The sequence below is a fragment of the Fundulus heteroclitus genome, chromosome 3 (assembly GCF_011125445.2).
Source record: "Fundulus heteroclitus isolate FHET01 chromosome 3, MU-UCD_Fhet_4.1, whole genome shotgun sequence".
NCBI classification, from domain to species: domain Eukaryota; kingdom Metazoa; phylum Chordata; class Actinopteri; order Cyprinodontiformes; family Fundulidae; genus Fundulus; species Fundulus heteroclitus.
Genome location: NC_046363.1, coordinates 13,738,237 through 13,764,135, shown reverse-complemented (window position 1 = coordinate 13,764,135; position 25,899 = coordinate 13,738,237). Strand labels below are relative to the sequence as shown.

General features: G+C 42.3%; 2 protein-coding genes across 5 annotated transcripts in view; one reads left to right on the top strand and one right to left on the bottom strand.

Annotated features, from left to right (window-relative positions):
- LOC105927728 (ankyrin repeat and IBR domain-containing protein 1) overlaps positions 1 to 22,286 on the top strand; it is a 58,725-nt gene extending 36,439 nt beyond the window's left edge. For all 4 annotated transcript variants that reach the window (XM_012864635.3, XM_021317549.2, XM_012864633.3 and 1 more), the window contains exons 15-20: positions 7,066 to 7,211; positions 8,523 to 8,701; positions 8,807 to 8,858; positions 16,524 to 16,635; positions 18,819 to 18,862; positions 19,273 to 22,286. In XM_012864635.3, coding sequence (XP_012720089.2) covers positions 7,066 to 7,211; positions 8,523 to 8,701; positions 8,807 to 8,858; positions 16,524 to 16,635; positions 18,819 to 18,862; positions 19,273 to 20,142 — 1,403 coding nt within the window. In that variant the 3' untranslated portion in view covers positions 20,143 to 22,286. The remainder of the gene's footprint in view (positions 1 to 7,065; positions 7,212 to 8,522; positions 8,702 to 8,806; positions 8,859 to 16,523; positions 16,636 to 18,818; positions 18,863 to 19,272) is intronic.
- A 2,694-nt stretch (positions 22,287 to 24,980) lies between these two features.
- The window catches only part of zgc:110410 (LFG_like domain-containing protein), a 39,287-nt gene continuing 38,368 nt past the window's right edge, over positions 24,981 to 25,899 (bottom strand). The window contains exon 12 of the mRNA XM_036130394.1: positions 24,981 to 25,365. Within this exon, the coding sequence (XP_035986287.1) occupies positions 25,213 to 25,365 (153 nt within the window). The 3' untranslated portion in view covers positions 24,981 to 25,212. The remainder of the gene's footprint in view (positions 25,366 to 25,899) is intronic.

Sequence of the window (25,899 nt, the reverse complement as noted above, 5' to 3'; positions counted from 1 at the left end):
TTCGCTGAACAAAGAGAATGGATGCTCCTCCATTTCAGCAGAAAACATAGAATGATCTATGATCTTCTTGCTTATTTTGTACTTCTACTCCACCATCAGCACGTGTTCATATGCATGTAAAGCGCCTAAGGCTAACAAGTTTGTCCCCCTTCGGCTACTGTAATCAAAATTGTGACGTGACATGGCGTCTTTTATTGGTTGCACTGCCACCTATGCATGTATAAATAACTCATTCTAAGCTTTGAGAACGCTTTAATTTTTGATGCAATTGTTATTAGACATTTGCAGAATATTTATTTATGAAAGGAATACTTGATTTCTGCTAATTTAAACCCAATTAGTTAAACACTATCCCTTGTCAGGGTTTTGTTTACCGATGAACTCAGGACGCACACACGGAACTAAAAGTTTGAGTCTTTATTGAAAGAAGTATGCTGGGTGATGAGTGATGAAGACCGGAGGTTCAGGACTGCAGAAAGTCAGGGATGTAGATGATGGCAGGATCTGACGGCCCGGAGACAGTGAGTCCACACTTGCTAGGTGCTGCTCGGCTGCAGGCCTCATAGCACTCAGGTTAGCAGTTCATTGGAGACACCAGGGCACAGAGCTGAGCTTCACCAGGGCGGCTAGTCAGGTTAGCAGAACTTGAGAGACACCAGGGCACAGAGCTGAGCTTCTCCAGGGCGGCTAGTCAGGTTAGCAGAACTTGAGAGACACCAGGGCACAGAGCAGAGCCTTTCCAGGATGGCTAGTCCAGTTAGCAGTTCTCTGGAGACACCAGGACACAGAGCAGAACCTCTCCAGGAACAAACAGTGAACAAACAGTCTTTAGAGTGACTGGCAGGACTAACCTTAACAACAGGAGCAAAACAAAGCTTCCAAGGCAAAACGGGGACTGGCATGGAGAGGTGTGGAATGATGACGGCCCAGTGCTGAACTGAAGACAGAGGGAGGTTTAAATAGAGCACTAACAGGTGAAACAAGGGTCTAACTAATTAACTGGTAAATGATTATCAGGTGTGACTGACTGCTGAGGAGGTGAAGTGAAAATTGACAGAAAATAACTGATGATTGAAAACTAACAATAAATAAAGTCAAACCTAACCCAAAAGAGATGAAAAAATGAAACTAACAGAAACACAAAGCCAAATCAAAACTCAACCATGACATTACCCCCCCCTCAAGGCCGGACTCCGGACGGCCTAAAAAACAAAACAAACTACAAAGTGACCGAACCAGGGTGGGTGGAGGGAAGGCAGGATGGCGGGCAAGAGTCATAACCAAGCTGATCTAACCTGGGTGGGTGGAGGGAAGGTAGGATGGTGGGCTAAAATCAAACCAAAACTACCCACTAGGGTGAACTAAAAGGGGGTTTCTAACAACCCCTGGTAAACCAAACAAAGGGCGTCTAACAGATGTTGGTAAACCCAACAAAGGGCGTCTAACAGATGTTGGTAAACCCAACAAAGGGCATCTAACAGATGTTGGCAGGCGAACATCGCCACAAGGCAAAAACGGGCATGACAGGCGAACATCGCCACAAGGCAAAAACGGGCAGAACAGGCGTACGACAACGCCAGAGGGAAGAACAGGCGTACGACAACGCCAGAGGGAAGAACAGGCGTACGACAACGCCAGAGGGAAGAACAGGCGTACGACAACGCCAGAGGGAAGAACAGGCGTACCACAGCGCCAAAGGCAAGGAACGGGCGCACCACAGCGCCAAAGGGAAGGAACGGGCGCACCACAGCGCCAAAGGGAAGGAACGGGCGTACTTAACGCCAAAGGAAAGGAACGGGCGTACTTAACGCCAAAGGAAAGGAACGGGCGTACTTAACGCCAAAGGGAAGGAACGGGCGTACTTAACGCCAAAGGGAAGGAACGGGCGTACTTAACGCCAAAGGGAAGGAACGGGCGTACTTAACGCCAAAGGGAAGGAACGGGCGCACGACAGCGCCAAAGGGAAGGAATGGGCGCACGATAGCGCCAAAGGGAACCCGCCGGGGCGTGAGGAAAACGCCGGGGCTTGGGGAAGAGAGCGTCGGGATGTGAGGGAAGCAGGAACATCTAAAACGCCTAGGAACAAGAACGGAGGGCGTACTTACACGCCGGGGAACCGAGAACAGAGGGCGTCCTAACACGCCGGGGAACCAAGAGTCAGAGAGCGTCCTAACACGCAGGGGAACCGAGAACAAAGGGCGTCCTAACACGCCGGGGAACCGAGAACAAAAGGGCGTCCTAATACGCCGGGGAACCGAGAACAAAAGGGCGTCCTAATACGCCGGGAACACTAAATCTAAACGCCAGGAATCTAAACACCAGGGGAAACAGGAACAAAGGGCATCCTAATACGCCAGGAAACAAGAGCGGAGGGCGTCCTAAAACGCCAGGAGACAAAGGGCGTTCTAACACGCCGGAAAAAACACGAAATCTACAGGGGTCAGAGGGCGTCCTAACACGCCAGGAAACAAAAATACCAGGAACTAAGGGCGTCTAAATTCCAGAGAATGGAGAGCGTCAAACACGCCAGTGGACTAAGAGCTAGGGGGCCAAAACAAAACTAAGATGCGCTGGGAACTAAAGAGCGCTGGGAAACTACAGATCTAAACAAAAAACTAGAAAACCAGGCATGAACTAACCTATAGAACAAAACCAGAAGAACTAGGGTAGGGATAACAAAAGAAAAGCCGAAGCAAAAAACTAGAAAATCAAAATAAAACAAAAAAAACTAGGAAAAAGATTAAGACATTCAAGAAAAACTATAAAACTAATGAAAAACCAAAACAAAGAGGTAAACTAGGGCAGGAACGGGTAAACTAATGTAACACTAGATAACTAAAGCTAGAACAACAACAAAAACTGAGAGAACAAGGCAAAAAAACTAGGATTCTAAAGCAAACAAATAACCAAAGCAAAACAGGAAGACTAAAGGCAAACCTGGAACACCAGAACAGAGGTGGAAAAACAAAAGAAAATAGAAACTCAAGTACTCTAAGAAAAACAAAGAACCCCCTAAATAACTCTAAAACCCCAAAAATCCTAAGTAAATCAAAACTGAAATCGAGCCCAAAAAATAACAAGGCACTGGCCTTAAGGGTTTTAGGCAAAAACGGCTGCTAAGCAAAAAAAAAGAAAAGTCTTCGTGGAGGTCGTCCTGGACGAGGCAGGCGGCGGAGCAGCATCGCCCGACTAAACCCTCGAGGAGGGCGGCCCCGACGAGGCAAAGTCAAGCGGCCCGGAGACCGCGGTCGGCGGCTCGGGCCGAACAAAAAAGTCAGAGGCGGCCGCCGTGGTGGGCGGCCCCGACGAGGCAGAGTCGAGCGGCTCGAAGTCTGCAGTCTGCGGCTCCGGCCGAACAGAGAAGTCAGAGGCGGTGCCAAGCTACAGGTCTCGGCGGAAACCGAGGCCAGAGGCGGGTCCTCCTGGACCTCCTCACGAGGCTTGGGTGGAGGCAGGTCCTCCTGGACCTCCTCACGAGGCTTGGGCGGAGGCAGGTCCTCCTGGACCTCCTCACGAGGCTTGGGCGGAGGCAGGTCCTCCTGGACCTCCTCACGAGGCTTGGGCGGAGGCAGGTCCTCCTGGACCTCCTCACGAGGCTTGGGCGGAGGCAGGTCCTCCTGGACCTCCTCACGAGGCTTGGGCGGAGGCAGGTCCTCCTGGACCTCCTCACGGGACTTGGACAGAGGCAAAGCGGCTCCCTCGGAGGCCTCGGGCTGAGGCAAAGCGGCTCCCTCGGAGACCTCGGGCTGAGGCAAAGCGGCTCCCTCGGAGGCCTCGGGCTGAGGCAAAGCGGCTCCCTCGGAGGCCTCGGGCTGAGGCAAAGCGGCTCCCTCGGAGGCCTCGGGCTGAGGCAAAGCGGCTCCCTCGGAGGCCTCGGGCTGAGGCAAAGCGGCTCCCTCGGAGGCCTCGGGCTGAGGCAAAGCGGCTCCCTCGGAGGCCTCGGGCTGATCCTCGTCAGCCGGCGGATCTATTTTCTTGGCGGCCGGCAGAGCGGAGCCTTCAGTGGTCGGCAGAGCAGCGTTTTCTGGTGGAGGCGGAACCAACTCCTCGGCTACTTCGGGCAGTGACGGGCAACAGGCTTCGGAGCGCGGCGGCGCCGGGCTACAGGCTTCGGAGCGCGGCGCCGCCGGGCTACAGGCTTCGGAGAGCGGCGCCGCCGGGCTACAGGCTTCAGCGGACGCCGAGGTTGGAGGCGGATCCTCCTGGACCTCCTCTTGAGCCTTGACGGGCCCTCCGCGCCGGTGGTCTTGCTGTCTTCGCCGGGAGGGGACAGATGAGGAATCCGGGGCAATCTCGGGGGTGGCAGCTGGCCAGCAGGGCAGAAGGTCGTCTCGGTCACCGTAATAGAACTCCCACAGCTGGCTCTCCTTGATGCGTGGGGCTCTGCTAGGTGGAACGATGAGCCTCACTCGAGGGGCCAGCTGCGAGTCATGGAGGTGATGACCGAGACGTCGAGAGGCTGGGCGGCCTCTCTCCCTGGGCTCCGGGATAGCCGCAACAACGCCCACGTGAACCACGGGGGAAGTGGAGTCGACCCGGATCGGTGGCGCAGGGTCCCGGGCAGAAGCCATCTTGGCGTACCTCTCCCTCATCTGGCGTTCGCACATCTCCACATATGCGAGGATGTCCGGGTCGTCAACTCCTGCAGGTAAGTCCCGCATGGCGCCTGAGTTCACCCTTTGACTGGGCCGTACTGTCAGGGTTTTGTTTACCGATGAACTCAGGACGCACACACGGAACTAAAAGTTTGAGTCTTTATTGAAAGAAGTATGCTGGGTGATGAGTGATGAAGACCGGAGGTTCAGGACTGCAGAAAGTCAGGGATGTAGATGATGGCAGGATCTGACGGCCCGGAGACAGTGAGTCCACACTTGCTAGGTGCTGCTCGGCTGCAGGCCTCATAGCACTCAGGTTAGCAGTTCATTGGAGACACCAGGGCACAGAGCTGAGCTTCACCAGGGCGGCTAGTCAGGTTAGCAGAACTTGAGAGACACCAGGGCACAGAGCTGAGCTTCTCCAGGGCGGCTAGTCAGGTTAGCAGAACTTGAGAGACACCAGGGCACAGAGCAGAGCCTTTCCAGGATGGCTAGTCCAGTTAGCAGTTCTCTGGAGACACCAGGACACAGAGCAGAACCTCTCCAGGAACAAACAGTGAACAAACAGTCTTTAGAGTGACTGGCAGGACTAACCTTAACAACAGGAGCAAAACAAAGCTTCCAAGGCAAAACGGGGACTGGCATGGAGAGGTGTGGAATGATGACGGCCCAGTGCTGAACTGAAGACAGAGGGAGGTTTAAATAGAGCACTAACAGGTGAAACAAGGGTCTAACTAATTAACTGGTAAATGATTATCAGGTGTGACTGACTGCTGAGGAGGTGAAGTGAAAATTGACAGAAAATAACTGATGACTGAAAACTAACAATAAATAAAGTCAAACCTAACCCAAAAGAGATGAAAAAATGAAACTAACAGAAACACAAAGCCTAATCAAAACTCAACCATGACATCCCTTTAATGTAATTATTTCTCTGGGAATAATAAGATTTGACTCAATAACTTGATAATATAGAGGGCGCTGTATGGGGAAGATAACCAAAGTTTTGTTGGGATCGTATCCGACTCATGTGGCTCTTAGCTTGATAGATTCTTCTTAAACGTAGAGTGAACGATTTTTTTCCAGAAATGTAGGCAAGAAAGGCCAAAGTCCTTTTTTTAATAACTGCACATGCACAAGACCACCTTACCGGCTCTTCTGCTCCTCAGGGGGATCGCATGGAAAAAAAATCCCAAATACAATCTGGTCTTCTGTGGCCTTCTTCTTCTTCTTCTCATAAACTTGTGAAACAGTTTGCTTCTTGCGACTCTCAGCCGTTTTCAAAGTATACGGTGAGAGCAGTGGAGCGACAATGAACGGCTAACACCAAAGCTAACCGGCTATATAAAACTAGACGTGTGCATGCGGAACCAGCATGCGGAAGCTAACAAGGAACAAGCACGCACGTTTGGCGTTTTGTGAGCGCATCACAATGATTGGCATGTGGGACAACCAAGAGATAAGTTGATACCCCCAGAACTCAAAGCCGAAAAAGATCGTCCACTATACCTTTAAGTTACACAAAATACCGTTAATCGACAATAATGTTGTACTAAGACTCAAAGCACTATCAGACGATCCGGAGCGAAACGAAAACAAGCATTATGTTTAAACAAACCGTAGTTATGTTTAACTTGTTACCAGCAAGACTGTAAGGTGCGTTCATTCCAAATGCAAACACAACGAAAAGAGGGAGTGATTTAAAAGTTTCCAGACCACTTTGAAAATTCATATTGTCTTCAACTGTTAAAGATTTGAACATAGATCTGACCTACATTGCAAAACATCGGTGATTATGGCTTGACTTCACTATTGGGTTATTATTGGTGATTGTACTTTTTGTAAAAGTGATGTACTAAAACAAGAAATCTCTGGAAAGATGTTGATGTAATGAAGTTGGAAACAGTTTCCAATAATCATAGAGACACATTTGGACTCTAATCTACATGAACCACTTCTGTTTAGCATATGCAGATTTCTTTATATTACAGAGCAGTTCAGTTTCATTATATTCTGATTGCATAAAATTATGTTAGCCCAACACTTTCCACCCAGCATAGTCGGAGACGCCATCTGTATTCATAGTGTTTACTCATTAGTTTTTTATTGTGCAGATAAACGTTTGAATGCAGGTTACGTTCTGATCTTTATAAAAAAGACTTTGCCTCCTCACATTGTTCCCCGTTTTGGATTTTAAAATGTAGAACTACCTCCTGATGAATCCCACTTGTGAAAGAGATGTATTCAAATGAGACAATTAGTTTCAGCATAATGCAAGAGAATTGAAATTCATAACTCATAAAAGGACAGCACACCTCTTGACATAACAAATGTAACTTAAAAGAGCACTAGCTGCTATTGATTTAGTATAATGAGGTGCTTTGGTCCAAACTAAAGTGAACTAATGTAGGTGGGATTAAAATGGCATGTTAAATTGTGTTTTCTGACTTTCTCTGCTCGTCTTGCCTAGGGGAAGGAGGCCCTCCTGACACTACGTTCATCGAAGATGCGGTCCTCGAACTCCTCAAGACACGCCGCATCCTAAAGTGCTCTTATCCTTACGGGTTCTTTCTCGAGCCCAAAAGCACAAAGAAGGAGATCTACGAGCTTATGCAGGTCTCAGAGTGACTTATTTAGAAGAAATACAAACATCAAGCAAGTCGGTCTGTCTTGGGCCGTTACAGATGGAGGCCGAAAGATTTATACCTAATGATCTTTGCCACAAATCTCTGTTAAACGAACACGTCTCAACCTTTAGTTAAATATTTAGTCTTGTTTAATGTATAGATGGGAATGGGCTTTTCTCTCATCGTTTATACTGTATAACAGTTTGGCCATTACCATAAGTGACTGACTCTTATACAGTGAACAGCATCTGAGAATGTTTTGAGCTTAGTGCTAATGTTAATGTTTGGCAATAAATAGTCGGCATGAAAATATTTTATTCCTATATTGTCACTGTCAAATCTGTTTAAATGCAGTACTGGTATGGAGGCATGGCAGGCAGCAAGAATAAGAAGGGAAAGTCCTTAAAGCAGCAGAATACTTTGTTTTGCAACAATACTAAAATTGCACCTAAGATAGCAACTTAAATGTGACAGTATAACTGATACTGCATGTTTTTAATGTACAATATTCACTTTGATTTCTCCTTGAGAGCTGGAGCAGAAGATATTAAAATAGCAACATCAAAAGCAGTTGTTATATTAGGTTTTGATTTTTTTATTAGACACAGAATGAACCAAACTGTAATACAGGGTTTTACTCTTAAAAACAGACACACAGTGGTTAGAGTTGCCATTTTAACCTGTCTTTAGCATCTTAATTCAGCAACTAATGCAGCTATTGTTACTAAAATACATTTCAGTGTGTATTCTAGAAAATTTTGATCTTTGCCCCGACTCAGCTTTCCAAATGGCTGCAAACATTTTCCAATCCAATACGTTCTGATCCACAGAGGTGGAAGTGTCCAAAACAGTTACTTTGCTGTACTCTAGCCTTCCTAGTATCCGCTGAAAGTCTTGCTCTCATGCAGGCTGAATCAACAGCAGGCAACGTTTGACATCATAGAGGGGCAGATGAAGGCAGTTTACTTTTAAATAGCATCTTAGATCTCTGTGGTTGCTCTGAATTTGTTGCTCTGATACAGAAAATGTAGACTTCAATGCTCCGTTCAAACTCCTGTGCCAGTGTTAGTGTGACCTGGGTGCTCCTAGGTGCGATGCTTCCTTCTGGCCCATCACCTGTCGAGGACAATCAAGCTAAACAGCAATTACAATCACCAGCTAATTTCTTGCTGCATCTTTAATGTTTGTTAGTCTCAAAGGAACTTTAAATCTAATCTGCATACATTTAATCAAAAATAACTATAAATTAATTTTCCCCAGAAACCGTTTTGCAGCCAACTGACTGACTCTGTGCTCCTAGACTGACTTGGAGATGGTGACTGAGGACTTGGCACAGAAGGTTAATAGGCCCTACCTGCGCACTCCGCGCCACAAGATCATCCGTGCTGCGTGTCTTGTCCAGCAGAAGAGACAAGAGTTTCTGGCCTCGGTGGCGAGGGGAGTGGCCCCAAATGACTCTCCTGAAGCACCCAGACGCAGGTAGCATACAGAAAGGCAGATCATTAAATGTACATGCATGTTTTATGATGTTAGTTGGGCATAAATCTTTTACTAACAAATATTATTGTCTGTGTTTTGCAACAGTTTTGCAGGTGGAACCTGGGATTGGGAATATTTAGGCTTTGCATCACCTGAGGTAAATGACTGTTTGTTAAAATACCTACTCTGCTTAAGGAAGTACTTGTTTTACTAAAGTAAAAAAAAAAAAAAAAAATTCAGCAAAATAACATTACTTGACTGTAAAGTACCAGTCTGCTGTTTATTACACTAATGCATTTCAGTAAAATTTGCCTTGAAACTATCTGATTTTCGTCATACATTGTTAGACCATGTTAGCTTGTTCAGGAAGAGGAGCTTTTCCAGGTGTTGAATCATAGTTTTTCCCCCTGGGATCTCCTCTTTCACCTCGGCTTCCTTTATATTTCCAAGCGACTTTTTTAGTATTGGAAAAGTTCTCGGCAGACAAATTGTCATTTTTTACATTAAAGAAACCGGAGTTTCATCTCCTTTAGCTGTAACCCTTAACAGCCGACTGATTGGAAGAAATCACTTTGCGTTTTTGAAGTGATTTCTAATTATTGTGGAAAATCTTGACACTGGTAACCAACTCATGCCTGTTGGGACAAAACAAAAAGGGCATCACAGAAGCAGTTGACACCAATCAGCAATCAACCATGCTCCTGTCTTGGTTTGATCTATTTTACGTAAGCATTATTATATTTGAATCATTCTAAATATTTACATCAGTAAAATGTAAATTAGATGAGTTGCATGAACTTAGATTTTTTTCTGTGACAGATCTTCTGAGAAACGAATCAACTATTAGTTATTCTTTTTATTCTTATTCATAGTGCTACACAAACACAATACACGCTATTTTGCCATCAGTCATATGAAGTTTTTCAATCTGACGCTGGTCCATCCTTTGCTTATGGCAATGTAGACCATTCTTCCAGAAGAGCATTTGTGAGGTCAGGCCCTGATGTTGGACGAGAAGGCCTTGCTCTCAGTCTCAGCTCTAATTCATTCCAAAGTTGTCTATCAAATTGGGGTCAGGCCAGTTAAGGTCATCTACACCAGACTCTCTCATCCATGTCTTTATGGCCCTTGTTATGTGTTTTTGTGCTGAGTCATCTTAGAAGAACGGTCTTTCTCCAAACTGTTCAACAAAGTTGGGAGCAGGGAATTGTCCAAAATCTCTTGGTCTGCTGAAGCATCCATAGTTCCTTTGTGTTGGAACTAAGGGGCCAAGCCCGGCTCCCAAAACACAAGCCCACACGAGATCTACTACCCTCCACTAAACTTTTTACTTGGCCTAATGCAATCTGACAAGTACAGTTTTCCTGGCAAACTCCAGATCCAGACTTGTCCACCAGATTGCCAGATGGAGAAGTCCGATTTATCTCTCCAGAGAATGCACCTCAACTGCTCTAGAGACCAGTAGTGAGGTGCTTTACACCACTGCATCCAATGCTTATCACTGCACTTGGTGATGTATGGCTTGGATGCAGCTGCTTGGCCATGGAAACCCATTCCATGAAACTCTCTATGCCCTGTTCTTGAGCTAATCGGAAGGCCATATGTAGTTTGGAGATCTGTACTGATTCACTCTGCAGAAAGTTGGCGACCTCTGCAGACTATGCATCTCAGCATCCTCTGTCCCCACTCCATCAGTTTACAGGTAATACCTGTAAACTGAGCATTCCCTCTGTTATAAAACCACTGACAGTTGACTGTGGAGTATTAGGGACGAGAACATTTCATGACTAACCTCTTTGCAGAGGTGGCATCCTATCACAGAACCACCCTGGAGTTCAATGAGCTCCCAAAAGCGACCACTTCTTTCACAAATGTTTGTAGGAACAGTCTGCATGCCTAGGTGCTTGACCTGTGGCCGGGGAAGTGATCACAGCGCATTATTCTTTTTTCACTTGGATGGATGGGCAAATACTTTAGGCCAGGGGTATCGAGCTCCAGTCCTCGAGGGCCGGTGTCCTGAAACTTTTAGAGGTTTCCCTGGTCCGACACGCCTAAATCAAATGGCACAATTAGCTCCTCAGTATGCAGTCAGGTTCCTCAGAGTCCTGCTAATTACCTGATTATTCGACTCAGGTGTGTCGGACCAGGCACACATTTAAAAGTTGCAGGACACCTGTGCTTTAGGCAATATAGTGTGTATTGTGTAGCTATATATATATATATATATATATATATATATATATATATATATATATATATATATATATATATATATATATATATATATATATATATATAGTGCCTCACAATACACATCTAATTACATTTAGTAAACTGCTGATTTTGCTCGTTCTTGAAGCTTGGGACAGTCTTGTAAAATGAACAAACATCTAAACCAAAATCCACATCTTATTCTTTACATTGGAGCAAGCCAGATGGCACAGTGTTCCCCTGTGCATCCCTACAATGATTAAAAGTGTTGTACTCAAGCAAAAACCTAGTATGGGTCTCTGGGTAATTGCACATTAAATACAGGTATTTGTGGTTAACACTTAAAGTCATAAAACTGTCTGCCAAATAATGCTTTAATTAACAGCCTTCATTTTTTATATGTACAGTTTGGTCAATACATTTTAGTTTGCAACCAGGGTGTACATGACTCTGTATTTATTAGATTATGAAAGTATGTTAACAACAGATACATTAACTGAGCTTCAACAGTTTGGGGATGTCATTTCCTGTGCAAGTTTTTATTTTAACTGTAGATTTAAATGAAGGGAAACACAGATTGACACAAATGATGGATCTGTTGTATTATGTGTCCTAAAAAGCAGTGTCAGAGCAACGGCATTTACACTGAATGATCTTCTGTGTCCATCACCAATACCTCAGAGTTTTCCCTCTCCTCTGTGTTTCACGTTAAAACTGCCAGTGAAAAAGGTCAGCTGACAAAAACATAAATGTCAAGAGTATTTCTCAGGTGCTAGTTTAAATATATATTTTTTTCTCCTGCATGCCCAACTGAATCCATAATCACACAAGCCCATGCACATCTATTGGTACTTAAGATATTAAATGGAATACATTTTTAAATTTTTATTTAACATTTTTTTTACATTTTCTTTTATGGTTATTATCTAGTTGTTTGTTTTTAGACTTAAGGGGAAAACATACTAATTTACTATAATCCTGGTAAGACATTAACATATAGTCACTAAGAACATGCTTTTAATACAAATTTTAGCCTCAATATATTTGACATGTGCTTTTCAGGATGGAATGATTATATGAATAAGGTTTGAATTAGTAGAATTTCCTGTGGGCTTTTCCACTCTACTCAGGGCTAAAATAATATAAGCTCAAATCTAAACATTTACCTTGACTTATATTTGATTTGGAATAAACAACCAGCAGCAAGGAACCACACATTTGTACCCATTAATAATGCTCCTGCCTTAATATTTGAACTCTCTTATCAGAAATTAGAGAGCAGTTGAAATTGGTTGGTTTCTCCATTGGTCTAAAATTTAAGTACAGACCATATGTTTGTAATTGGTTTAGGGACAAGGCTCTAAGAATGTTAAACAGGGGTCTTTCTAAAACCTTCAGATGTTTTATGAAATAATCTTGTTTTAGTTTTCCAAGAAAAGCCAAAGAAGCACCAAGGGTCCAGTCTGTAAACTGGAAGATGCTGGAGCACCAGTGTTGTGATTTATTATGAATATGGACCAACAGCGAGTTGACCATAACAAGTAACTATTCCAACACCTGCAGGTGCAGCTAAAAATTGGCAGCTGCCCACATGGACAAACCAAATGGCTGCTGGAGAAAGGTTCTAGGGTCAAAATAAGCTAAGCTTTAGCAGTCTGCTTGTAACAAGAAGTTTGAAGATGTACTGAAAAGAATGTTAGCAACTGTCAGCCACGATGGTGTTTGCACCATGATCAGGGCTCGTTTTGCTGTCAGTGGTACTGATGTATTGCTCAAATGAGTAAAGAAAAATTAAGGACTAAAAAACCTAAATGTTTGAGTCTCACACAGAATCAACAGCTAGATGGTTGAAACTTAGAAAACGTTGGCCGTTCCGTCACAACTGGCTTTGAAATGGATAAGCTGGCTAACATTGAATCTATGGAATGGCTGTGGTGAGACTTTAGGGACAAGTAATAAAAAACAGTCACTTCTTAGGAAACCAAGCAATTCAGATGAGATGTACCCTTCCTGAAAAGAAGGGTGTTCAAATATTCAATCAGCGTTACGTAGTAGTTGACATAAACAAGCATGGGGTTTCTTTGCATATTGCTAAAGGACATTTAACTAAATATTGGTGCATGTATACATTTGAACTTCTTTGTATAATTTTGAAGCTGCTATGATAAGATAAATTTGATGATAAATTCTTGTTTTGTTGGTAAAAATCATATTATAGATCTACCCTTAAAAACATGGTTAAAATAAATCAATTGAGCAAAATTGAGCAAAATATTCATAAATCCATTTTTTTTTTTAGAAAAAAACAAACAAAAAAACATTTAAGTGAACAAAAGTGCTTTCTTTCAACCCACAATAAGCATTTCTCCACTGTTCTTCGCACATTGTGAAATTGTAGTTGGAGTTTCAGATATCTTAACTATTAGTTCTAGTAAAAATATAATTGTAAATTTATTTTGACCAAGAGGATTGATGTTATCGGCGTCTAGAGAAATTTTAGTTTTTGAATACATGTAAAGCTTGCTAATTTCAACTGGTTATATTCTGTTACAAAGAGCGCTAACACTCTGCACAGTAAGCACCTTGTTCTTAAAAACTGCGACTAAATTTAGCAGATGCTTATTTCTGATTCTGTTTCGGTCTTCCACCTCTGTAAATAAAAATAGATCTAAAAAAAATATTGTTTCAGTAAAGGACTATAAATTTATCTCAGTACTTGAGACTGAACTAATTCAATTCAGTTTATTTATATAGCGCCAATTCACAACACACGTCATCTCAAGGCACTTTAGAAAATGTCAATTCAATCGGATCCTCCAGAAAGATTGGTTATAAAGTTTTCTGTCTACGTAAAGCCAGCAAATTGCATCGATTCACTGACTTGCAGCATTCAGTCCTCCTGGATGAGCGTGTAGCGACAGTCGGAGCAGAATAAGTAGAATTTAACTGAAATTTGATCCATAAAACAGATGGCTGGTTATGTAACCAAATCTAACTGAGGAAATGTCATAGATGTTACTATTAGGACTATAATAATCAAAGTGTTTTAATTTGGAAGCAGCTAATTAAAGAAGGTATGCGATCTGTGGGACTATTGTTCGTTTTCCTGCATAATGCTGAATAGAAAACCCAACGATTCTTTTCTTTGCAGTTCTCCTTAGATAAAACAATAATCAGACCAGGGATTTTTGTGCTGAAAGCTGATATCATGAAATGAAAGGGGGAAAAAAACAACTTTTGTTGCTATTTTCACATTGTCTGTCATGTTTTATCTCAGCCTCTCTGCAGTTCAACTGACAGGCGAGTGTTTCCATGAGGAGCCTCAGACATTTTACTCCTTCTGACGCTGCATCACTACACGGCACAGGGACTGTAATCTTGTTTCAGTGAGAGCTGAAAGATTTTGAAAAGTGTTGATCAGTTGGGTTGATTTTAGGTTGAGGAAAAATGCCTTCCAAATTGGCAGATAACAACGTCACCTCTGACTCGTCTGCCACGGCGCTTCGGTTTCTCGCAACCGGACACAGCTTTCACTGGAAATTGAACAGAAATACGGATTTTTTAAAAAGACTATGGTCTGTCACTCCTTTAAGATCATTGATATGATCATTTCATTTTAGTAATTTACACTGTGATCCAAGAGCCATTTGAAGCGCAAGTGCGCAAAGCAGGGGGAAAGATTTAATTGGGCATGGTGCACAGAAGAGTGGCTCCTCTTCAAAGGACCAAATTATGTGTGCGCCTGTGGTTCAGATGGTCATCTCACCTTCTCTTTGTTCCCCTCGTGCTTCTAAATAACAAACAGGCTTGCCGACTTCCTTGTTGTCAGGTTATTATGGGCTTGCACTTCTAATAGGAACGGCGTAAATATTCTCACCGCATTCTTTTTTAAAATTTCCGTCCCCTGATTAAGAGCTGCTGTTTCTCTGCTGCTGCGGCTAATTGGAACACCGCGGTAACTAATCAAAGACGGCTGACACCGCCTCACAGGCACAGCTACAGATGGGCCGCTTTATGCTTCTTACAATGCCGCCACATCTCTTCATAGTGGGGCTATTTTTAGCACGGTGCAAACATGAAAGGCAGAATTTGGATGACAGCCTTTTGATTATATATGAATGTGACTCAGTGACTTCTGCTAATGAATGAGGAGTTTGACTGGGAAATACTCTTGATCGTTTTTTGAAGTTTAAATATCATGATCTTAAAAAATGCAGGCAGGACATGTAAGATTCATGAAAACACTAACTAGCTAGGAGAGGATTACAGCAGCTACATTTAAATTTTCCTTTTAGGGTTTTGACCGCGTAGCCACTCCAGAAATCAGGGCTCTGACTCCAAACTAACATTGTACATTAGCAAAAAAAAAAAAAAAAGGCAAATCAACATTATTTTTTCATTACTTTGTAGCACTTAACAGTGATGGTGTGAAATCTTGGTGACTATAACCATAAACTGCATGAGCTGGTAATTTGACATTTGTTGGAGATCCTTTGATTTTACTTTTTTTGTGTTTGATCTTGTGAAACTGATTTCAGGCCCTAATCACTCAGATCTTTACAACTGCAAGCATTTGCCCAGTGTTAGCCACGTGAGTTTCTGATCCCAATGTTCATTTACCATCAATGTACCCTTTAGAACTTGAGAGGGTTCAGGATAAGCCTTGTAATTCACTGTGAGGAGTCATTTTTAGCTCTTTTTGGTGTTCTTTTAGTAATGTGGGATGCATCGGTCATGTTAAAAAGACCCTTGGCTCTCAGTCTTTCATCAATGTCAGACTAGCATTGTTAAATTATTATTCCTGACAAAAATGGCCATAGATATACCACAATTAAAAACTGTGCATTTGCTGAGAGATTTGTTCAGTTGACTCTGCAACAGTTTTTTTCTCCTCTGAGTGGTATGTTTCATTAGAATCACATTACATTGTATTTTCTTTTGGTATAATGATGATGTGCTGCTCAGTTTCTCTCTGTAATAAAGAGAAACACTGTATTAGAAAATGGCTTTTTGGCTAATTGAACATAGGGTGCTACATTACTTTCTTCTCCTTAGAAGCAAATCTGTAACGAACTGGTACATGAACTGGTTGGCTGTCCAGTTTATGACGCCTTCATATATCAAATAAATAAACGCCAAGCATGGCAGCTGCTTGGTACTCATTTCTGAGAACAAAGAAATGCCGTCTAACTTTAAGGATTACAAAAAAAAGTTGCTATATGCTAACCATCAGCCATCTGGATGGTTGGATGGTATGTTTTTTTTTTGTTCCTTTAGTAAACTAACACTAGAAATCACTTGAAGAAGCATTGAGGAATTACCCTCACATCTTTGAGTTGCTTTGCACAAGTAAGACTTTCCAAAAATGTTTGTTCCAGTTCTTCTGTTTGGTTTGCAGATTTCTGTAGCTTAAAGGCTTGTTCTGGAGATCAAAAGGAGTATTTCACTTTATCTCACTTTAAGAACGGGACTGATGTCTTTCCAGCCAATAAGATTAATTGTATAAATCCAAGGAGCCAAAATGTACAAAATGTCCTTGGCTGTCAATAATAGGAGCACGCCGGTGGTCAGTTGTTCTTATTTTAATGCCTTATCCTGGTCTTGTTTAAAGGAATATGCAGAGTTTCAGTACAGAAGAAGGCATCGGCAGCGGAGGCGAGGGGACATGTCCAGCGTCCGGAGCAACACACCGGACCCAGATGACCTCAGCGACAACACTTTTGGTACTGCAGCTGTTTACTTTATTTTGTTTATTGTTAAAAATCAACTGAGAACCAGCCTCAGCAAGCAGCCATGTTTGTTCTGTGGATTTGTTTTTACGGAACGTGTCACACGCTGCTCTCTTTAGTTTCAGTCTTTTATTTTTTGGTTTTTGCTGGTGGTTGTCACATGAAGGTAGACTAATTAAACACCTCCTGATATGTGGAAATGCATAGAGAGAGATCCAAAAGAGTTCAGAAGTCTTGAAGACAGTTCTGTTATGTTGTTATTGTATCTATATGTAATATAAAAAAGCATGTTCTAGAAAACCGTCCTTTAAACTTATTTCACCTTTTAAGTGACATTTTTAATGCTTGTTTCAATGTAGGGCTGGACGATATAGAAAAAAAAGCTTATCGATAAGAAAAAAATGCATATTAATCGATATCGATAATTATTGAAAATATTTAAAACCATATTTTATGTGCAGCTCTGCCTGGACATTTTATGATATTGCTAATGATTTAATTTTAATAAAGATTAAGAGAAGAAACACAGAGTTCTAATTAAATCTATTTAACCAACTTTTTTAACCATAACAGAATTTTTTTAAAGAAAAATAACTTAAGAGACCTGAGTTATGTTATTAAATACTGAGAAAGAATAAACTAAAGTGACCAGTAAAATGACCAAAATAAATATACTAATACCATTTTATCACAAAGAAGGAAGCTCAGTTTAGCTGCTATACCTGCTTTGTTTTGGAAGAAGTTCCGTAAGATTTCTCCGAAGATGATGCTGTGTCGCGCGGGGCTAAAACGGCTCGCGATGCTGCAGGTGTCAGCGGCTTATGTGATGAAACAAGTTGGTTGCATTACCAGACTTTGTTTTTAGCGGTTCCTTGTAAGTTTTACAAATCACTGTGGTTTATTTCTGTCAGACTGGCGAACTAGTAAAACCCGGTTTTGAGACCGTTTCCTCCGCCGCTATATGCTGCGACATATTCACGTGCTCCGTGTTGTGGTTTGAGAGGGCGGCGCTTTGTGACGGCGTGCCTGGGTCCGCAATTACGATTGGTCGAGAGGAAGTAGTGACTGTAGCATCAACTAATATGATAGGCTGAAAGGAAGGAAGGAAAACTGTTTCTATATCGAAGTTTTATCGACCCTATTTTTTCCTATCGCGCCACACGTCTATCGATCGATATATATTGTTATTGAATTATCGTCCAGCCCTATTTCAATGTGAAGCTAATTTATTAAAGAGAACAAAAAAGCTCCACTAATCTGATTGCTTAAGTGTATAAAGCATTATGTTAATATTTGTCTGAGAAGTAATTTTGGGACAAAGGGCATGTAATATCATTTCCGTAAACTTTTCTTTTTCAACAACTATTTTTGAGGCTGGAGTTGTTTAAATTGTAACTCCCCCCAAAATCAACTTTTTTTGTGCCAACAAACTGTATAAACTGGGCATAAGGGAGCTCCTTTAGTGTTACTGTGCAATTTTTTTTTTACAATTTTTATGTGAACTTGTTTTTTTCTGCAGCGTTTGTCTTAAAATCTTAGTGCTGCCCTCTTAGGGTTGAACGGTGGCTATTGCAGTTGAATTTGCCTATTAGTTTAAACGGTACATGCTTTCGTCATCAAAGACCCGCGTTCGGGTTTAAAAGCGTCTCAGTGTTGTTGACGCTAAGGTTTTCAACTCCAAGGAAGAGATTAACTGCCTATAACCCTATAAATCTTCACTTCAGAAATCCTGAACTACATCTTTAAAGCTGTTTTCCAAAATAATCCAGCGCTTTTTTCTTTATTTGAATAAACTGGCGTGTGCAGAATTCGAAAAAGGCTCTAAGTGCAGAAAATTACAACAGCCTAGTATTTTAAATCAATCTTGTCCATCACATTTCTTTAGACCACGCAGAGCTGATTTGCCTTCTCAGAAAGCACAAAGAGGCTCTGCCGTGCCAAGGACCATTTATTCATTTCAGTTAAATACACTTAATTAGTGAATTTTGTGTGTAAATTCTGAAGGTCACTGGTCCACCAGGTGGTTGTAGCCATGTGTACTAAACTGGGAATAAATTGAGCACATGTGATAATTAGCAATTAATTAAAATGCTTTTCAGCTGCGACTGTAGAGTCAGCCTAATGATGGTCATTTTGACACTTGTGTGTGTTTTTTCTCCGTTTATGGCAAATAAAAGACGTGCAGGATGCTGGAGGTGGCCGCAGACAAGGTCATTTGATGGTGAGTGCACATTTAGCAGCGTTCATGCTAGCCCGGGGCTTTCAGCTGGGAAAACTTTAAGGTTAAACAATCCATTTTACAACAGGTGGCTTGTCTCTTCTTTACAGTGGCAATGGTTTAATTAAAATAATGAAGATTCTTAGAAAAAAAAAAAGAAACAGGTTTGATTTCTATTACATTTCTTCTTTTTCGGCTTACCTGCCAGTTGCAGACTTGCTCACAGAAATAGACTGTAAATAATGCATAACACTTTCTGATCTGGTCCTGAATTAAAACGACAATAGAACGACCAGCCACGTCATTTCAATTCATGTCATGAAACATGTTCAGAGGAAAAGACAAAAACATCAAGCAGCTGAATCTGAATAGACAGCAGCTTTTAGCACCGTGTTTGCTGTTTGTTCTTGCAGGGTCTTGACTCCCTGGATGAGGATGATCCCAACATTTTACTGGCCATCCAGCTGTCTCTCCAAGACTCAAGGATGGCAGAGATGGGCTCCAACCACGACGCCCTCGCCAACGAAGCCTCCCTTGGCGCGATCGGCACCTCCTTGCCCTCCAGGCTCGAGCAGAGCGCTCCAGGCGTTGACGTCCTCCACAGAGCCTCTCTGAGCAGCTCCGAGCTGACGGAGCGAGGAGATCACTCAGCGAGGCTGGGCAACATGAGCGGCCAGTACTCTCCAGGCCCCGGCGACCCCGTCTCTACGCAGCACTGTGAAATCCGTCGGCGGGCGAAGAAACCAGCTGGTCCGGGTGGCAGTGACTCCTCCACGGGCTTCTTTTCGTCCTCCACCGACATGACGGACTCGACCACGTGTGGCAGCAGCGACCCGCTGTCGTCGTCCGCCTTAACAAACGCCAACCTGCTCGGAAACGTCATGGCTTGGTTTCACGACATGAACCCGCCGACCTCCTCTAACACGTACTCAAACGTGGATCCACCCCTCGAAGGCAGAGATGGCAAGAAAGCTGGTTTCACCGTCCTCACCGAGGACAGAAAACCTCAGGAGGCGATGGCGGAGGTGGGTTTCTGCGCCCAGAGGTCAAGCGGCGTGGAGGAGAAGGAGGGTGCTGTCGCCCAGAGGCCCACGCAGTTGGATCTGGTGGGGTTGGACACCATGCAGCCACCTTACATGGCAGAGCCCGATAAAGGCGGGGAGCACGGCGCGCTCACAGGCTCAAAGGAGGGCCAGGTTGAGAGTCCACGGTCCGACTACGCCTCTGACCAGCTGCCCAGCACCAGCTCTTCCGAGTGGGAGGACCACATGCACCTGATTTGATCCGCCCGGTTTGATCCGCCCGGTTGGGATTGGAAGAAGGTTTACTGAAGGCCAAAAACCACTACAGATTGGAGAGGCAGGGCTGTAGGAGCTGCCCATGTGGAATGTACTGAGAAGGAGGAATTTGTTAGTTATGCATTGATGAGGAGTGTGGAAATAAGCATTTAGACGGTTTCGTTTCAGTGCAGGAACTTTAGGGCCGGCAGTGAAATCAGATCACTGGTTGTTGTTGTTTTTTTTAGTATTGTGTGCACACACTGCAATGAGAGCGCTAAAGTCATCTAAAAAAAACATTTGATTAGTTCCTATCCTGATTAATATAAATAGCCTTTCTAGAATTCAGCAGAATGGAGCTCAGATTTGTAGATCATGTTTTCCACTGGAGTAAAGCCTACTGTATGAGTGAATCAGGTCTTGAAGAGCAAATTAATCTGTTGCTGTTCTTTTCAAACTAAGTCTATTGGATACAGACTGAGATGATCCTTAGTACGTCCGTGTCTGCTTTCTTCATCGGTGCCAAACGCTGACTTGCAGAAGCACAGTTTGCAGTCACCAAGTGGATCTTTTTAAGCACATTGTGCCTAATTCTCACAACCTCAGAAAAGCTAAAAGTGGACGTCCTGAGCCATAGTTTTGGTCGAGACTGCAGCTCTGTGTTATTTTCAAGCCCCACTCACTAAAAGCTGTTGCGTGCTGTGTAAAACTGAGTAGTTAAGCACTGCAATGGTTGCAGACATGATGTGAAACTTTCAAAAAAAGGATAAGAAGAAACATGTTATTTGTTCAACTCAAAAGCAGGTGGCCTGCTCAAAAATATTTCAAAATGGACTTGACAATGGTTATTCATCTCGGAGCTTCAGTCTGAATAGGGAGCGTCCTCAGAGCTTAAAAAATGAGAAGCGCTGACAGATCCTGAGGGGGCCGCTCGGTTTGATTCAGCTCCCCCGTTCGGATCAGAATGCTTTGAATTCAGTGTTAGCGCGTGTGAAAATAATGTTTGAGCTGAATGTTTAATGCGAAAGACGCGAGAGGTCTCGTTTGTATGCAGCGGGGAGGGTCAGCCAAATAAGAAAAACCAGGCTGTCACGTCCAGTCTTACTTTCATTAATTATTACAGCTCAAGTTGTGTATAGGTGAATTAATCTCTGTAGGGTAGCGCATGAAGACATACCGAATTTGCGAGCAGGGGGTCCATGTCTTTGAAGCGGTTCCCTGTGAAGCCGCAAATATAGTGCCTTTGTGTCAGTCTTCACGATTCAGTTCTTTCCCCCCCCCACCTTCTGAGTGCTTTTTTCTTCTTTTTTTTTGCACAGACACAAAAATATGTTACCTTAGAGACGTGTCTCTCTTATAACATGTAGTGGGCACACACAAACTCCAGAGTTATTGTCTGTTAATCCAGACGGTTGTAGCATGATGCTTTTCTTTGGGTTGGTTCACGTGAAGACGATGCGCTGATGGACAAGACAGATTGTGAAACGGTTTGATAAAATATGTTGTGTTCTGTGCAGAGGGGCTCTGCCCCACATGTCTTCACAGTTTATCTATGTGATTAAAAAGGCAAATCATTGAAGTATGACAGACTGTATGTGTATCACGTGTCCAAGACGCAACTGAGAGCAGTTGGACTATAATGTAGACATTTCTGTGTTTTTTTTTTTTTTTTAAATGAATGGATTAGTGAATAGCAGTGCTGATCGACCTTAAAGGATTCATTTTGTTCATGGACTCGTGTCTGATTCAAGTAAGTGAACTTTTGTAAAAACGCCACACGTAGAGCAACACTAAATCTTAACTGCAGTTATTGCTTTGATTTGAGGCTTAAGCATTTGAGCTGTCAGTGCCATATGGATAACGGAGCCGCGGCGGCTGCAGGTGTCGCCCACCCACCTGTCGGTGTGACGGCGTGCCCGGTCGCTAATGGGTGCAGTTCCAGAAGCAGGTTCTACTTTACTTACGTTTCACCTCTAATCTCAAGGTGACTTATTTTAAGAAATTCAAAGTTTTTGTAACTCATTAAGATTTTCTATTGTAAAGCGACTAATTCTTAAAATGTTTGCACTTTCATAGTCTATACTTGATACATTCCCTCTTTATATGAAAACTGTTTGGTGTGTGATGCCAATAAACTGTGTTGATTTTTACTGCGTGGTAGTTTCATCACTTTTTTTTTTTATGTTCTTAGAATAGTCCACAGACGTCCTACTAACGACGGTTTTAGACATTCATTTCAATCTGCTTGAATCCGGGCTCTTTAAGGACAAACATACGTCCTTATGCTAAGAAAAATCCCAGTCAGTTTAGCCCCGTTATTCAAAGCCGACAAGTTCTTCTAAATAACTTTTCAGACATAACAGCCTTTTGAGTCCCGCTCGGCGAAAAACATGAAGGGACTACGACATCGGGTTGATGACCTGTCATCTAGAAGCACACGAGGTGACAGCCTATGGTCGCGAACCAAAAACAGATTGTTATCTTGACACAAAGAAAAGACCTTTCAAAGGGGAATGTGTCAAATCGTCGCCACTTATTGGCAACAAAGAAAAAGCCAGAGTGAGCGCACTCTTTCTCCTCAAAATTCCTATGCGGGAAAAGGTAGGGAGACTTGTGGAAGTGAAGACCACCACTCTTTACCCCCAGATTACGAAGCTATTTATAAACGCTGCTTCAAGGGAAGCACCAAGCCAAGGCTCAGGGGAGAAAACAACAGTTTATACCACAGAGAAGAAAGATGGCTCTAGTGCAGTCAGCATTCACACTATTGAAGTTATCTGGGTGTTGTTTAAACGCATAAAGTTGAGGTGATTTATTATTTATACATATACTTTTTTCCCCCAGTACTAATGTTTACTTATTCCAATACCAACTACAACTTCAGGTAGTTTGTACAGGTTCCAAGCCCACCCATTTGGCCCAGTGTCTGAGCCAACTGGACGAGGAAGTGTTTGACTGCAGCTCATGTGACTTTAACGTTTCCCATCCACCATGTGCCCAGTTAAGGTTAACATTATATAATATAATCCCTGGCAGATTTAGGTCTGAAATAATCTTTTATGTTGCCAACATGCATCTTCTGACAGGAAGAAATTAAAAATTTGCAGTGGCTTAGCCAAAAGTTCATAAAAGAGCGACTAAAAAGGCAAAGTTTATCCCATATATAATCTTTAAAATACTAGTAGAAACATGCAAGAAGCTGGTCAGCATGTATAAAAAGGGTGTGATTGCTATAACAATATTCATTTACGGTATAATTGAGAAGGATATACGTTTTTTTTTAACGTGGTTTGATTATTTAATTTGATTAATTGTATAGAAGAGAATAAAATCAAAGAAAAGAAAATGCACAAAAGCCCATAAACGCAGTCACAGCCGATCATTTGCTACATGTACAGGCATATTCAATAAAGCATATGCATTTCTAAGAGGCCTGTTTGTCAGATTAAAACTACCTTTTGAAAATAACATTTTCAGCCAGTATTAAACATTCTTTTTGTTAAGCCTCCATTTCTGCATGAAAAACTGCTTTTTTTTATTGACCTGATGCCAGATTTTAATCTTAAACGCTGTGTTTTTATTAGCTGGCGGTGGAAAAAATTAGTTACAGAATTCAAGGCTTTAAAACATCAGTTTGTGTTAATCAATATCGGTTTCCCTTAGTGAATTGAGTTACTGAAATAAATTGTGTTTATAATGATCTATTGAATATGACTATAAAGGAAAGATCTAACAAGAAAAGTAAATAGTACTCAGAATAGTTATTGCAGTATACATGAGAGGGTACTACAAAAGCTCTTGTGAGAATTGTTGAAATATCAATTCCCAGATATGACAAAATAAGGTTCTTATGTTTTGACAAAAATATCTTTACAATGCAGCTGACAAGCTGGATGCTCAAGAGAAACATTAAGTATAACCTTCAGCCATTGTGTTTTAGAAGGAATTTATCCCAAAAACAAGAGAAGGCATTTTCTTGCACAAGAAGTTAATATTCTATACAGCTTTCTTTTGTATTTATCCCTGTTATGTTAAATTATGCCAAGTAACAAGTATAAGGGATTATCATGCTAATTAACAGACTGCAGATTTCTCTACCAATTATCTGCCAGAATTGTTTCACTTTAATACAAGACCAACAGCAGTGTGTAAGAGTACCTGTCTCTGTCTTGCATTTCAAACACTGTAGACATTAACTAAGTTTAAATGTGTGTCTTTGATAGGGTGAAATGTGGAGAATGGGCTATTTTAATTAAATGTAAATTTTAAAAAAATTACTTTCCAAAAAAATTATACTCCTTATACATGGTTTTATTACCTTATAAGTGATGCCTGTCCCATTTGCTCTCAGAAACAAACTTCTGCCAGGAGTATGAATTATTTTATAGCATTAACGTGAAGTGACTTTTTAGGGCCAGACAACTTCTGGGGAAATCAACTGTAGCCATTTTGCCGTTTGAGAAAAAGATGTTCTGACAGCCACAGCTCCTGTTCCTACACCTTTCACGGGGTCAACAGTAAGAACTCTATAACCGGGAGGAAAGGAGCTTCAGACTGCTGCGCTGAAATCGGACAGCCTTTAACTCCGACGTCATTTATCTTATGAATTCACAGTAAAGCCGCAGAATTTGACACCATTCGGCACATGTTGCTATCGCTGCACTGCAACCTGTAGTTTTGATCTCTGGTGTCGTGTGCTGGCTTTCTGGGTTTTTTTTTTTTGTTGTTGTTTGCTTTGTGTTAAAATTTTGACCTTCAGTCAAATATCATGATATATAAGCTCAACCATAACTACAAAGACAAAGTTAGAAAAATAAAGGGCATTTTGGAAAATGTGTTTTTCATTTTTATTTGACAAATCAAGTTGTTAACAAGTTACTGAGTCTTGTTGGATATTGAAGATATTTAAACATCATAATGCATGAAAAAAAGATTATTTTTAGATTATGGAAGTTTGTATTCAAATATGACAGGTCTGGAGAGTCGATACTTTTCATGTACATATATAAAGAATAATACAAGGTATAGAACATGATTTTATGAGTAGAAAACCATAAAATCCGCCATTGACCAGGTTCAACGGCAGAAGTTAATGATTTGCAGCAGGAGGAGGAACAAGGTAACAATGTCCAAATAGAGGTTGAGAGCAGCAAACACGTACTCCTCAGGAGAAATTTCATACTTCCTGTGTTTCCCCCCGAGAATTAGCTGAGTATCAAGCACCAAGTACTGCGGAGAGACACACAAACAAAGATCCTGTAGCAATCCTGACATCTGAAGACTGTGCTTGTGTGATGAAAGAGAAAAGGGCAGTTATTAGCTATGCTCTGAAAACAAACACAGGCCTATTTTTTTTTTTTCCCCGAGAGATGCGACTGTGCATATAAACAACAGACATATAAATTATTGTGCAGCATGAGTGGTGCAGTGTAAAATAAGTTGTGACTCGCTGCTGACAGCCCGCTCAGCTCTGCATGCAGGTTGCGGTTTGTTCCGCTAGCTGACGGGATGGGTCACAACATTTGTTGTTAATGCCAAAAGCACTTAGGAGATGTTGCCGCACAAATGAAGCCTACTGCTGTTACAAAGTGCATAACAGAAATGAAAGGGCACGAGGACATGCGAGTTACACTAAGGACTGTGTAAAACACCGCTGGCAGCCCGCGTGGCCTCTGGGATCAAAGCTTAGCCACTTGCATTCGGTTGACTGTAAAACTTCTTTGATGTCGGGTTTCCGTCTTTTTCAAAGCTTGTTTTCCATTT